The 16,174-nt window shown below is 36.0% G+C and overlaps 1 protein-coding gene across 7 annotated transcripts in view; it reads right to left on the bottom strand.

Annotated features, from left to right (window-relative positions):
• The window catches only part of CHIC1 (cysteine rich hydrophobic domain 1), a 113,596-nt gene that overhangs the window by 83,068 nt on the left and 14,354 nt on the right, over positions 1-16,174 (bottom strand). For all 7 annotated transcript variants that reach the window (XM_004470802.3, XM_071213007.1, XM_058291623.2 and 4 more), the window contains exon 2: positions 13,860-13,914. In XM_004470802.3, coding sequence (XP_004470859.1) covers positions 13,860-13,914 — 55 coding nt within the window. The remainder of the gene's footprint in view (positions 1-13,859; positions 13,915-16,174) is intronic.

Raw genomic sequence — 16,174 nt, 5'->3', positions numbered from 1 at the left:
ACCTCCTAAATGCATTAAGTGTAACCTCTGGAATAACCTCCTGACTCACTTTTAAATCTTTTAGCCATACAAACTCATTTGTATTTAATGTTTCCCCCTTTTGGTCAAGGTCTTTTTTCAAATGAATCAATAGCGGGCACTTGGTAATAATCCCTTAGTATCAGGGAAGTCCATTCCTGGGAATCATGGCCCATGCTGGAGGGAAGGGCAGCAGGCTTATATGCTGAGTTTGGCTCAGAGGGAAGGCCACATTTGAGCAACAAGAAGGATTTCACGAGGTAACTCAAGCAATATATATTACTAGGCGAAGTTTCAACTTCACAAGAACAAGGTTCATAAATATGACGACCATCAATATCAAGGGCCTGGCATATTGGTCTGTCTTCCTTTGCTAGTAACTACCCACGTTCTCTAGAGATTCTTGCCACTCTATTAGAGAATGTAGGAGGATTACCCAGGATGGGAATTCAATATTTCACTGGTTACTGTGTAGATGTCCACCCACTGACATAACACCCCATGACCACATGAATATGTTCATATTCCATAGAGGTATGCCCCAGGTGCCTTTCCCCACACATCCCCCACCATTGACACCCCACCCCAGTGATCCTCCCCTGCCAAAGTTGCAACCTGTTTGCAATCCAAGACCTCACCAAAAATAAGGTCAAAAATTTTTTTCTTGCACTGTACCTTTCATCACTGAAAGATCTGTTGTCTTTTACATATATTTATATTTTCTTCTGTACTTTTTCCCAGTGTCTTATATTTTTACTTATTTTCAAAGAAGCTTTAGGTTACAGAAAGGTCACATGGAAAATATAGGGGATTCCCATATACCCCACCCCCTCTCCCTCTCACATTTTCCCCTATTAATAACATCATACATAAGTAAGGTATATTTGTTACAACTGATGAACAAATATTGAAGCACTGCTATTAACCATGGCCAATGGTTTACATTTTGCACCGTATACTTCTGTAGGTTTTGACAAAATGTATAATGGCCTGTATCCATCATTGCAAGATCATGCAGAACAATTCCAACGTCCTAAAAATGCTCTATGTTCCACCCATTCTTCGCCCCACCTCCCCTTGAAACCTATGGTAACCACTAAGTTTCAATTTTCGAGAATAAGGTTCACAGTTACACACACTAATATTGAGGGCTTGACATACTGATCTGTTTCCTTTTATTACACACTGCCTATGTTCTTGAAAGATTCTTGCACCTGTATTTGAGAATGTAGCAGGTCTCCCAAGAATGGGGAGTGGGACTGCTGGATGATATGGCAATTCTATAGTCAGCTTCCTGAGGACCTGCCAAACCACATCGGCTGTACCATTCTACATTCCCCCCAGGAGTAGAATATTATTAATAGAACCTTATTGGATAAGTGATCCCCAAATATTTTCTCCTACTGCATAGACTGCCTTTTCACTTTCTTGACAAACTCCTTTGAAGTGCAAAAGTTTTTAATTTTGAGGAGGCCCCATTTTATCTATTTGTTCTTTTGTTGCTTGCGTTTTGGATGTAAAGTTTATGAAACCATTTCCTACTGCAAGAGCCTATAGACGTTTATCTTCTAGGAGTTTTATGACATTAGCTCTTATATTTAGTTCTTTAATCCAACTTGAGTTAATTTTTGTATAGGGCATGAGATGGTGATCCTTTCTCATTCTTTTGGATATGGATATCCAGTTTCCTGGATTATCTTTAAAAAGGTACCTCTTAGACATTGTCTCCCTTGCATACTTCAACAAACCTATTTCAACATTTTTCCATCTTTTTGCAGGGAAAAACTACACTAATAAAACACAATGCTGAATGATTTTACTCAAAAATGTTATTCAGCACAAAATGGACTTGTTACTGATGTAAATTTGAAACGCAAAAAGCCCTTAAATACATAAATTTAATAATTCTAATTACTACCTCCATTCCTAGAAATGGCTGCTTATGCCTCTCTATAAACAAGGACAAAGTCAGTTCAAAAGCATAAGTAGGACAGGCATAGTTAGAATTATAACAAAAATTCTGCTTGAAGGTTCAAAAGTATATTAAAAATAGTTTGCTTTTTAGTAAAATCACAGTTCTGGACTACAAAAATTATTCCTGTTCATTTAAAAAGTGTCAGACTGTAAAATGTATGGGAAAAAAATTCCAGCACCTGGCTGTAAAAGCAAAATTTATGAAATTATTAGGTAAAATAAGCTGCTATAAAATAAAAAGACATTAGCATGTTTGAATAAAAATTAAGCATTTTACAGCTCTTCCAAATAAAAATTTCAATAAAGGAATCAATTGATTACAATTTTGTCTTTTGAGAGAGATGTTTTAGAATCAACACCTTAAAACATGTCTATTTGCACATGTAGATGACCACAGAATTCAGCATGATCATGGTTAAAACATTAAGTAATTATATAAGTTTTATTAGAATTGTTCATGTTACCCAATGAGGGTAATTGCTTAACTCATAAAGTTTATTTTCTTCCTAATATTTAATCAACTACAGTTATGAAATTGTAAGGCTCAAAACTTTGTTTACATGGAGAAAGTAAATTAATTTCATTATCCTTCTAGATTGTTTGCAACACAGTCTAAAGACAATCACTGAGTAAAAAGAATTTCAACTAAATGAGAAAATTTCAAGGTTAAATAAAAGAAATAAATTCAGACAACCATGCCTTATCATTCATAACAGAAAACACTAACAAGTTAATAATGATTTTAATATTAAAGAGGAAAGCACATTAGACAATAAATCAAGAGATCTGGATTCCAGTTTCTCATTAGGCATGAAAAATCCTAGGCAAAATCATTTAATTTTTCTGAGTTTCAGTTGCCAATGTATAAAATGAGAATAATAATCTTTGTGTTATATACCTCACTTCAGAAAAAATCTCCTAACTGGAATGTTGTGAATCATGCCTTCCTAGATTTGGAGAAAGAAAAGCATCATGTGTCATTGTATTTTAAGAAAAAAAGAAAAGAAAAGCTCTTTCTTTGCATGGAGCCTCAGCAAAAGGCAAGAAGTTTAATCAAGTAAATACTCCACAGCTTTGTTACAAAATACAGCATAAACAAATTGATAATTTGCTGTATTTCAAATGCAAACTCTGAACTCTTCAGTTCTTCAATTCTTCAAAGAGAAACTAAAGATGTTCTTTTTAAAAACAAAATACCAAGATACTATGAAGAGGCTGCGGACTTGGCCCAGTGGTTAGGGCGTCTGTCTACCACATGGGAGGTCCGCAGTTCAAACCCTGGGCCTCCTTGACCCATGTGGAGCTGGCCCATGCGCAGTGCTGATGTGCGCAAGGAGTGCCCTGCTACGCAGGGGTAATCCCCGCGTAGGGGAGCCCCACACTCAAGGAGTGCGCCCTGTAAGGAAAGCGGCCCAGCGTGAAAGAAAGTGCAGCCTGCCCAGGAATGGTGTCACACACACGGAGAGCTGACACAACAAGATGACTCAACAAAAAGATACACAGATTCCCGTGCTGCTCACAACAACAGAAGTGGACAAAGAAGATGCAGCAAATAGACACAGAGAATAGACAACCGGGGTGGGAGGGGAAAGGGAGAGAAATAAATAAATCTTAAAAAAAAAAAAGATACTATGAAGATTTGTCCCTCAAAACAACAATATTCAACTTCTTTATTCCTAGTGAGCAACTAATCAACCAAATAGAAGCTAAAATAAGGAAAATACATTTATATATTCACCTTTAATGTGTAATGTAAAATTATAATCAATTCTCTATGTTACATATACAGAATCATGAAAGTATCTTTTAAACCTAACAAATACTGAAATTGTCATGAAAATTATAAAATTATTAATCCATCCTTTTAACTTTATTTAATGAGTTGTATTTAGAATTTAAATTTTTTATTTGAAAGCACATCCATGTACAGATGAAAAAAATTAAAAGTAAAGGAAGAAGTCAAAGGCAGAAATGAGTCAGTCTAAAAGAAAAAAAGTCTTAGAAAAGAAAGCTCCACTTCTACCCTGGATGAACAGTCTTAGGGAGAATAAAGCTAAAGAGTAAAAGGAAAAAGAGAAAAGAAAACTTGTTTTTTACTTTAAATGTTGTAAATGAAATAATTTATAAGTCAAAGTATATAAAACTTGTTATAAAATTTGTCTTTTATTACATGATTCTGGTAACAAATTAACAAAAACATTCCTAAAATATGACTGTGTTCCTTCTTTCCTACAAACACTTTCCACTTTTAACATATAATATTCTCAGTTTGAAATCTCTTTCCAGGGACAAGTTACTAAAAGTGAGAACTCAAACTTTTTGAAGCCATATGACAAATATATTGAAAGGAAAACTTTTAATTAGAATTTTAGACAACAAACTAATCTTTATATTTGTAAATTGCCCAACGCCCTATTTTAAACTATATGGAAAAAACAGTTTAGTTAATTGTGTGGAATCAGAGTTAATAATGTTTTACTCATTTACTTCCATGTAACTGCATATCTAGTAATGAAAATTATATGGAAGTGCCATACTTTCCGGCTCAATTGTAGGTTGTAAAGAAAGTTAATTTCTTTTGATTTTTTCGGAAAGAAAAAAGGTAAACTACATGATAAATGTGGGGAAAGCATCACAACATTTTAACAGGATGCCAGAGACTCTTAATGAAAGAAAATCTAAGCAAAGCCCAACAGGACTGATTTTTTTTCACTCAGAATGGCCTGCAGCCCTAGCCTAGGCTTCAGCCCCACCTGATAGGGAGGAGGCTGGTGGGCCTTGCACCAGACTATCCAAGCATTTGCAGGTACCTTTGGCTGGTACAGACTGAATAATCAGAAAGAATTTGAAAGCATACACAGAAAAATAGATCTTATGGGAATGAAAAGCATAGTAAATGAATTTAAAAAAACATTGGAATCATATAACAGCAGATTTGAGGAGGCACAAGAAAGAATTGGTGAGCTTGAAGAAATGGCCTCTAAAAGCAAACATACAAAAGAACAGAAGAAGAAAATGATGGAAAAAATTTGAACAAGGTCTCAGGAAACTAAATGACAGCAAAAGATGTGCAAACATATAGGTCATGGGTGTCCCAGAAGGAGAAGGGAAAAGGGGCAGAAGGAATATTTGAAGAAATAAAGGTAGAAAATTTCTCAACCCTATTGAAAAACATAGACATCCATTTCCAAGAAGCACAATGTATTCCCACCTGAAAAAATCCAAATAGACCAACTCCAAGACACATACTCATCAGAATGTCAAATGCCAAAAACAAAGAAAGAATTCTGAGATCAGCAAGAGAAAAAACAATGCATAACATATAAGGGACACCCCATAAAATTAAGTGCTGATTTCTCACCAGAAACCATGGAGGCAGGAAGACAGTGGTATGATATACTTAAGATACAACAAGAGAAATACTTCCAGCCAAGAATCTTATATCTGGCAAGACTGTCTTTCAAAAGTGAGGGTGAGCTTAGAATATTCACAGATAAAGGGAAACAGAGACTTTCTAAACAAGAGACCAGATTTTCAGGAAATGCTAAAGGATGTGCTGGCGCCTGAAAAGAAAAGACAGCAGAGAGAAGTCTGGAAGAGAATCTAGAAATGACGATTAGGTCAATAAAGTAGCAAAGTGTCAAAAGAGTGGTAAAAATAAAATAGGACAGATAAAACTCAAATAGTCAGGAATAAACTTAGCCAACAATGTAAAGCACTGGTATTCACAAAACTTCAACTCAACGTTAAAAGAAATAAAAAAAGGTCTAAATAACTGGAAGAACATTCCATGTTCATGTACTGGAAGACTAAATATCATTAAGATGTCAATTCTACTCAAATTGATATACAGATTCAATGCAATCCCTATAAAAATTCCACCAGCATTTTTTTTAGAAAAATTGAAAACACAATTATCAAATTTATTTGGAAGAATAAGGGGTCCTGAATAGCCAGAAACATTTAATAAGTAAAAGTGAACTTTCATCTCCAGACTTTAAATCATATTACCTAACTATAGTGGTAAAAATAAAATGGTACTGGCATAAAGACATATACATAAACCAATGGAACCAAATGTATGGTTCAGAAACAGACTGTCACATGCATTGTTAAGTGATTTTTGACTAGCCTGTCAAAACCACACAGTTTGGACGGAACAGTCCATTCAACAATTGGTGCTGAAAGAACCCAGATATCCATAGCCAAAAGAAGGAGAGAGGACCCCTAACTCACACCTTATCCAAAAATTAACTCAAAATGGATCAAAAACCTAAAAATAAAAGCAAGAACCATAAAGCTTCTAGAAGAAATTGTAGGAAAATATCTTCAAGACCTGTTGGTAGGAGGTGGATTCTTAAAGGAGATAAGAGGAGGACTGAGATGGACTACTGATGTTTAATGCATGTAGAAGTTTTAATTAGCTTTATTGTAAAAGTGTGAAAATGTATAGAGTAGATGGTAACAGAGTGAGTAATAGCTAGTTTATAAATGGGTACGTGGCTGAAAATGGAAGTCTATGTATGTAAATGCCAACTGACAGAATGCTAGAGAATCTAGGAACTGAGAAGCATGGTAAACCAAGAGGTGGATGAGATTTGTGGTTGATGATACAGATGCAAGAGTGTCCTTTGTTAGCTAGAGCAAATGTACATCACTATTGCAGGGTAGTGGGAATGTGGAAAAAGAAGCATGGGAAAGATACAACTGGAGTGACCTATGGACTGTGGTTAGTAGTAATAACATAATATTCTTGCATCTATGCAAAAGATATACTGTGTTGATAATGGGGCAGTATGGAAAATGTGTGACAAATGTACTCTATGGATGTGGCAACAATCATATGATATTATTTTATCTCTTAACAAATATTCCACCACAGTGTGGCATGTTGATAGAGGGGGGTTGTTTGGGAATTCTCCACATGTGCATGATTGTTTTATAACTTTACAACTTCAGTCATAAAAATATATTTAAAAAATAATAATAGGGTGGGCTGGGGGAAAACACACCAAATGTAAAGTAAGGCCTGTAATTAGTAGTAGGATTTTGACAATATTCTTTTAAAATTTGTAACAAACACCTCATGACAATGCAAGGTGTTGGGGGAGGGCTGATGTATGGGACCCCTGTATGATGTTATGCATGTTTGCTTCGTAAGTTCACAACTTTTACTATACACTTGTTTATGTATGTCCATATATAAATGATATAAAGAAAATAATAATAATAGGGTGGGTTGGGGGAAAAATACTTTGATTAGTAGTAATATTTTGACAATGCTCTTTAATCATTAGTTAAAAATGTTTAACAACAATTCAAGGTACTGGTGGTAGGGTGAGGTACGAGAGTCCTTTGTGATGTTACATGTTTATTTTGTAAGTTTACAACTATTACTATACATTTATTGTTTATTTATGTTTATGTATGAGTGATATACTTCAATAAATTTTTTAAAAATTTAAAAAATGGCTTTTTAGGATTTTCAGAATTCACTCTGCACAATTTTGCTAAGTTTAAGCATGAAAGCTATTTTAGAATTACCTTCATGCTGGAAGGCTGATTTTTGTAAAAGGTTTTTCTATTTTAGCTATTGCATTTGTTCATTTTCAAATATTTAACACAAAGGCTGCTATGTCTGAAATCCTAACTTTTTTCCCTTTTAATTTTTTTACAGTCATAAAGTTCTTTTTGTCTCTTCTCTAAGGTATCAGAGTTGATTATCTAAATATACACTGGAGATAAAATTACCTCATTAAAGAGAAAATGAATAACTTCCTTCATTAGGTGGTACATTTATTGCATTTGATAAATACATTTTGGAGCACTGCTACACAGCATGCATTATAGTTTACATTCTAGTTTATACTCTCTCCCAGTCCATTCAGTGGGTTATGGCAGGATATATCATATCCTGCATCTGTCACTGCAAGGGGAGTGGGGTACATGGGAACCTCCCATATTTTTTAAGGTAACATTTTGTGTGATCTATATATCTTTAAAAAATAAATAAAATATATATTAAAAAAAGAGAGAAAATGAATAAAACTTATGTTACCACAAGTCTTAAAAATCAGACCTTCAGAATCCCTTTGTGTTTTTCTCATCATTGAATACAATACTAAGAAAACCATTACAATATCATTTATGCCTTATCTAATGTATGACAAATTTTGTACACTATAATAATACACATTGGAATAAATATCTAAGTGTCATTAGGATATGTGCTATAAAAAAGTCTCCTGGATAGAATGGATGTCTCTAAGAAAAGCTCATGTCCAAATCAGGCAGGTTGTGTGAATGCATACAAAAAAGGGCTAAATATTCTTACTTTTCTAGTATAAAAAGCTATATTATCTTTTGGGTCAGTGGAATTTTTTGTTTCAGAAGTCTTTGAAAGGAATGAGGAGTTGTGAAGAGAAATTCTGACGACTCCTTGAGTACATAAAACTGGGAAATTTCAAAATTGGATAATTCTTATATCTGGAAGCGTTATTTCCTGACATATTTATACGTTATTCATTTTTCAGACTTTCTTGGACCTGTAATTCAAACTTTAAAAAAAGTAAACCAGTAATAAAGCTGGTAACTGCCCAGACACATGTATCAGCATAGGAAACATAAAGAATAAGTTTTCCTTTGAAGCTGTTTTAACTCCATTCTCATTCATTTAATAATGAATTTGCTATCTTTCTGCAAATATTTTATTATTTGAAAGAGTTCACATAGTTTTTTTTTTCATTTGGAGAAAACATTTGATTGATTCTTATCAAATAAATATAAGTCTAAGCTGCTTCTTCAATTGGTGAATTTTTCTAACTGATCTGGATAGGAGGGAGAACACACTAAAAAGTGAGACCAAAATCTCATACCAGTCTTTTGTTCCTTGAAAAGTCAAATGGCCATATATTTTCAAATGTCAACTTAGGGACTATAATCTTCCTGTTACTATTATATCAAAGGAAATTTGTCATTATATCTTATGAGAGAAACAGGTTGTAGCAGTTTGATATAATTGATGAATTCCAAAAAGTTAAATATTGGATTATGCTTGTAATCTGATCTGTACCTGGGCATGATTGAGTTATGATTACAGTGTGGCAAAGAACTGAGGCATGGCAAAGAACAGAGTTGGGAGTTCTTAATGTTGGAGTTTTGATGTTGGAGTTTGATGCTTAAGTCTTAAGCTGGAGGCCCTGGTTAAAAGAGGCAGAGCCATTCGCCTGATAGTCTACAGATGACCTTGTGGAGAGAGGCAAAGCCTAGAGAGCCTCATAGCTGTCCTTGTGGAGAAACCAGGAGCTGAGCTCAGAGGAACCCAGGAAGCCTGAGCCCTCACAGACATCAGCAGCCATCTTGCTCCAACACGTGAAAACAGACTGATGAGGGAAGTAACTTATGCTTTATGGTCTGGTATCTGTAAGCTCCCCCCCAAATAAACACCCTTTATAAAAACCAACCAATTTCTGATATTTTGCATCAGCACCCCTTTGGCTAACTAATACACAGGTCAGTAGTCAATAGATAAATTAGTGGTTGAACCCAGAAAATAAATCATTACTCAGTTGAAGAATCTAACAGTAGCAAAGGCAATTCAAATTTGAAAGTCAGTGGGTAGAGAAAACTGGAAAAACAGAGTGAAACTGCAATAAACTGACAATGGATTGTTAACAGCAACCACAAATTAACATTTATTGGGATGCTAATAAATATCTGACAAAATTTTAGAAGTTTTATATATGCTATTTCATTTCATTCTTACAACAAGAAGTGAAATAATTGCCACTATCATCTTTTTCACATAAAAATTGAGGCTCAAAGAAATGGCTTGCCCATGACCACATTGCCAGTGACAGGACTTAGATTCCAACCCAGATCTGACTACAAAGCTTACTATTCCATACTGTCTTAAGCTAGCTCCCATTTTTTTAGGGAGGAAATTGAGGCAAATAACGTGTAAAATACAGTTTAGGGTTAAACTGAATAAAGTCTTATGATCTCAGGGATACCATCTGAAAAACCAATTAGATCTGCTGTCTTTGTCTTTTTTTCCCTCTAAGGAGACTGGGGAGAAGACTGGGTTTAGGTCAAAGGTGAGGAGTATAAGCAGCTGGAAAAGCATCATGATAAAAAAGGAACCAATATTAGTAGATGCATTTTATCCTATTCTAAAAGAGTTTAGAACAAGAGAGGACAAATTAAAAGGAAATTAAAGTTTAAAAATAGGTTAGCCACACAGTTCAAAAATCAAAACAATACTAAAAGATATTCAGAAAACAGTCTCATCCCCATCTTTGCCTCCATCCATCTCATTTCCTCATTCCCATCCCTCACTCCACTCCCATCCCCACCAAAAGTAATCACTTTTACTTATTTAACATATATCTTCTAGAGTTTATTTATACAAAAATACAAATATGAATGTGCTTTCTTACACACTATACACACTGATCTGCACCTTTATTTTCTTATCCAATGATATAAAAAGAAAAAAAGTAACACTAACATTAGCATAAAAGCCCTTTAAAGAATGGAATGATGTTTAAATATGACCAAAATGCACATGGTAACAAGTTATTAATAAGAATTCTTGGGGAAGCGGATGTGGCTCAACAGATAGAGCATCTGTCTACCACATGGAGGGTCCAGGGTTTGATCCCCAGGGTCTCCTGATACATGTAGCAAGCTGGCCCATGTGCAGTGCTGTCGTGTGCAAGGAGTGCCGTGCCATGCAGGGTCGCCCCCTTGTAGGGGTACCCCACACCCAATATGTGCACCCTGCAAGGACAGCCACCCTGCATGAAAAAGTGCAGCCCGCCTAGGAGTGGCACTGCACACATGGAGAGTTGACACAGAAAGATGACGCAACAAAAAAGAGACCCAGTTTCCCAATGCCGCCTGGTAATGCAAGTGGATGCAGAAGAACACACAGTAAATGGCGGCAGACTTGGCCCAGTGGTTAGGGCATCCGTCTACCACATGGGAGGTCCGTGGTTCAAACCTCGGGCCTCCTTGACCTGTGTGGAGCTGGCCCACGTGCACTGCTGATGCGCACAAGGAGTGCCGTGCCACACAGGGGTGTCCCCGCGTGGGGGAGCCCCAGGCGCAAGGAGTGCACCCCGTAAGGAGAGCCACCCAGCGTGAAAGAAAGTGCAGCCTGCCCAGGAATGGTGCCACACACACAGAGAGCTGACACAACAATATGACGCAACAAAAGGAAACACAGATTCCCGTGCCGCTGACAACAGAAGCGGACAAAGACGACGCAGCAAACAGACACAGAGAACAGACAACTGGGGTGGGGGGGGAAGGGAAGAGAAATAAATAAATGAATAAATCTTTAAAAAAAAAAAAGAACACACAGTAAATGGACACAGAGAACAGACAATGGGGGGGGAAGGGGAGAGAAATAAATAAATTAAATAAATCTTTAAAAAAAAAGAATTCTTGTACAAAGTGGCAGAAATCCAGTACAAAACAGATTTATTGTATAGTATGGTATGTGAATATATCTCAATAAAACTGTTTTAAAATAAATTAAAAAACAGATGAAAAAGAGGGCTTTAGTTAAGAATCTTGACCAGTGACATAGTTTTAGTCTGAATCAAAATCTCCCATAAGGTAATCAACTATCAAAGTTTGCCCGGGACTTCCTCAATGTTAGCACTAAAATTTTCACATCTCAGAAAATCTTGGGAAGTGGACTTGGCCCAATGAATAGGGCGTCCGCCTACCACATGAGAGGTCCGTGGTTCAAACCCCAGGCCTCCTTGACCCGTGTGGAGCTGGCCCATGCGCAGTGTTGATGTGCGCAAGGAGTACTGTGCCACACAGGGGTGTCCACCGCGTAGGGGAGTCCCACGCGCAAGGAGTGTACCCCGTAAGGAGAGCTGCCCAGCGTGAAAGAAAGTACAGCCTGCCCAAGAATGGCGCCGCACACACGGAGAGCTGACACAAGATGACGCAACAAAAAGAAACACAGATTCCCGGTGCCACTGATAAGGATAGAAGCGGTCACAGAAGAACACACAGTGAATGGACACAGAGAGCAGACAACTGCCGGGGCGGGGGGTAGGGATGGGGAGAGAAAAAAATGTTTAAAAAAAAAAAGGAAAATCCTGCTGTTCCAGGAAAACCAGAACAGTTGGTCACACTAACTCAGCTTTTTATACTGCTATATACTGATTCAGAATATGAAAAACATTGATCCTAATTATTTTTAAAAATACTTCAAAGTACCTTCTATCTATCTATCTATCTATCTATCTAATCTATCTATCTATCATCCATCATATATCAATCATCTTTCTCTCTTTACTATTATTTCCTTAAGGGAAAAAGACCTGGTCAAGAATCCGGAGACATAACCAATGTGATACCTGGGGGAAAACAACATTATGAGATAGGGCTATTTATACCATGTTTTTGTTTCCTTTTACCTGCAACCCCCACAGCTTTCAAGGACAAATACCAGGACCAAACTGAAAACCTACCACGTACAGAACAAAAATACCAGGTGTATCAGTTTGATATTATTTATGAATTCCAAAAATAGATATTGGATTATGTTTATAAACTGGTCTGTTCCTCTGGGCCTATTAGATTGAAGAGGAAGGCTGAATCTTCACAGAGACTGGCAGCCATCTTGCTCCAACACATGGCAACAGACTTGGTGAGGGAAATAATTTACTTTTTATGGACTTGTGACTGCAAGCTTCTACCACAAATAAATACCCTTTATAAAAACCAACCAATTTCTGTTATTTTGCATCAGCACCCGTTTGGTTAATACACCAGGTTAGAACAAATAAGCAATTCTGGGAATACAGTCTGGAATAAGGGCAGTGGTCTTATAGTTAGTGAGTTAGCCTTTTTAAAGGCCAGCAACCAGGAAAGTAGATACTGAGTAAGGACAACACCACAAGAAAATAAGCCATGCTCCTGTGGCTCTTTGCAATGCAAGGAGTAGTCAGGGGCAACAGAAAAAAAATGACTGAAATCTAAACTGACAAATAGCATTATTCTAATACTAAAATTAAAGAGAATGAAAGTAAATTACAGGCTTCAAAACACCAAAGGTTAGCTTCTTTAACCCCAAGTCATCATATCAAGTAACTATGGAATCATTCAGCTATTTGACCATTTGGAAATTATTGAGTGCTTTGTATTATAATGGCTTTTCTCTCCTCTTTCACATTTCCTCTTCAAGGAACAAAAGCGTATAAATAACTTTTTGCTAGTCAAAGCCTTCTCTTTTAGGCCTAAAAAGTTAGTAATAATATTGTAAGAGGACGCTCTAAACAAAGTTTCAAGTCTTAGAAAGTTTTGAATATTGAGTTTCAACACTAGAAGATACTACTGAATATAAAGGAACTACGGAACAGAAAGGCAATAACAATTTATTGTAGTGAGTCTAATTTTAGAATCTTAAACTATCTAAAAGGTAGAAAAACATCTAACAAAATGTGATTCTTTTCATTTATAACAAATCATACCACTTCAAGTAATCAAAGAGTGATACAAAGTTAAACAATGATATGGGTCCCAAAATTTTAAAACATAGGAAGTTACTGATCAAAATGAAGACAGATTACAGCTACATGTTGAGGAATAAAATGTAAAACTGGAGAACCTGAACAGATAAATAAATATGTCTGTCATTCATGGACAATGGACAAAATAACTGGTCTTAGATTAGTAGTCAGGGAGACAGCTTTCAGTCATTAACAAGAGAGCATGCAAGTACCCTGGCCTTCTGTTATTTTACTTCATTATCACTGATTTAAAGTGTCTGTTATAACACCAAAGAAGCCATAAAACAGTGCTTTTTAGAATTGGAAAGTTCAAAGCAAACTCTTACTTACCTTCCCTGTTAGAACTGAGGGAAATTCAGTATCAAACTTGTTGGTCAAGCCAAACCTTAAAAACAAAAAACAAAATATATTCTACTTAGCATATTTAACTCTTTCCCTTTTTCAAAAAAGTGACAGACATGCATTTTTTTATTCTTGTGATTTTAAAAACATGTCCTGAAAAAACTGGTATATAATACTCAGCGAAAATAAATCTTTGACTACTGATCCAAATTAACAGCAAAAGAAGCTTGACAAGAAGCAAATGTTAAAGTTGAATTCTAACTAGACCCATGATATGGTATTTAAAAAATACTAAATTAGACAAACATTGATACAGTGCTGGAAATGTCATAATTTTTGACTGAAATGTTTCTGTTAAAATCCACTTCAACTGATAACTATTGGAGCTGGATGACAGGTAGTCTTTGGGAGTGCATTATACTATTCTTTCTATTTTTGTGTAAATCCTCCCTCATCACACTAATTTAGGCTTTGGAACTACAGAATTTAACAACTTATAACCAGTTACTATTCAAATATCCTTACTGCTGACTTTCATGTACATGCTCAGCTAATTTTGAGGAAATAAAATTAGCCTTTAAAGCCCTCACTCTCTTTATATACACCCACTGAAACCTGTACTAAAAAGTCAAAATTAACTTTACAAGTCTTCATATACCTACTTTTTGATTTCAGTAAGGAAACAAATATCACTTCCTATAGGTTATATAATACCATATCACACTACAATTTTATGTTAGGGGATGATAGGTTATAAGGAAAAAGGAAAAGACACTAAAATTTATTGAGAAAATCTCATGAGATTGGCAATAAGAGTTACTATTACTGAACATTATTAAGATGTCTATCCTACCAAAATTGATCTACACATTCAATGCAATCCCAATAAAAATCAATGCAGCCTTCTTTAAGGAACTAGAAAAACTAACTATGAAATTTATTTGGAAAGGAAAAAGACCCCGAATAGCCAAAGACATACTGAAAAAGAAAAACGAAATTGGAGGAATCACACTACCTGACTTCAAAACATACTATAAAGCTACGGTGGTGAAAACAGCATGGTATTGGCATAAGGAGAGACATATAGACCAATGGAATCGAATTGAAAGCTCTGATATAGAACCTCACATATACAACCACATAATATTCGATAAAGCCACCAAACCCTCTCAACTGGGAGAGAGTGGCCTATTCAACAAATGGTGTCTGGAGAACTGGATAGCCATATGTAGAAGAATGAAAGAGGATTACCATCTCACACCTTATACAAAGATCAACTCAAGATGGATCAAAGACCTAAATATAAGAGCCAAGACCATAAAAACCTTAGAAAGCAGTATAGGGAAACATCTACAGGACCTTGTAATAGGTAATGGATTTATGAATATCTCACCAAAAGCACGAGCAGCAAAAGAACTAATAGATAAATGGGACTTCCTCAAAATTAAAGCCTTCTGCACCTCAAAGGAGTTTGTCAAGAAAGTAAAAAGGGAGCCCACACAGTGGGAGAAAATATTTGGCAATCATATATCTGATAAGAAACTTATAACTTGCATATATAAAGAACTCCTACATCTTGAAAATAAAAAGATAAACAATCCATTTAAAAAATGGGAAAAAGACTTAAACAGACACTTCTCCGAAGAAGAAATACAAATGGCAAGAAAGCACATGAAAAAATGTTCCAAATCTCTAGCTATCAGGGAAATGCAAATCAAAACCACAATGAGATACCATCTTACACCCATAAGATTGGCAGCTATGAAAAAAACAGAAGAATACAAGTGCTGGAGAGGATGTGAAGGAAGGGGAACACTCATCCACTGCTGGTGGGAATGCAGAAGGATCCAACCATTCTGGAGAACAGTATGGCGGTTTCTCAAAAAACTAGCCATAGATTTGCCATATGACCCAGCAATACCACTGCTGGGAATATACCCAGCAGAACTGAAAACAAGAACACAAACCAATATATGTACACCAATGTTCATAGCAGCATTGTTCACTATTGCCAAAAGTTGGAATCAACCCAAATGCCCATCAACAGACGAGTGGATCAATAAAATGTGGTATATACACACAATGGAATACTACTCGGCTGTAAGAACAAACACACTACAAACACATGTGATAACATGGATGAATCTTGAGAACCTTATGTTGAGTGAAACAACCCAGACATTGAAGGACAAATACTACATGACCTCAATGATATGAAATAAACAAGCTGCCCTAGATAGCAAGAGACTGAACGATAGGCTTGCAGGAAATCGGAGGGTGGAGGAAGGATATGAGCCGATGTC

Source organism: Dasypus novemcinctus, chromosome X (genome assembly GCF_030445035.2).
Source record: "Dasypus novemcinctus isolate mDasNov1 chromosome X, mDasNov1.1.hap2, whole genome shotgun sequence".
In the NCBI taxonomy this organism is placed as follows: domain Eukaryota; kingdom Metazoa; phylum Chordata; class Mammalia; order Cingulata; family Dasypodidae; genus Dasypus; species Dasypus novemcinctus.
Note: the sequence above shows the minus strand (reverse complement) of the source record. Positions and strands in the feature narration are given on the sequence as shown.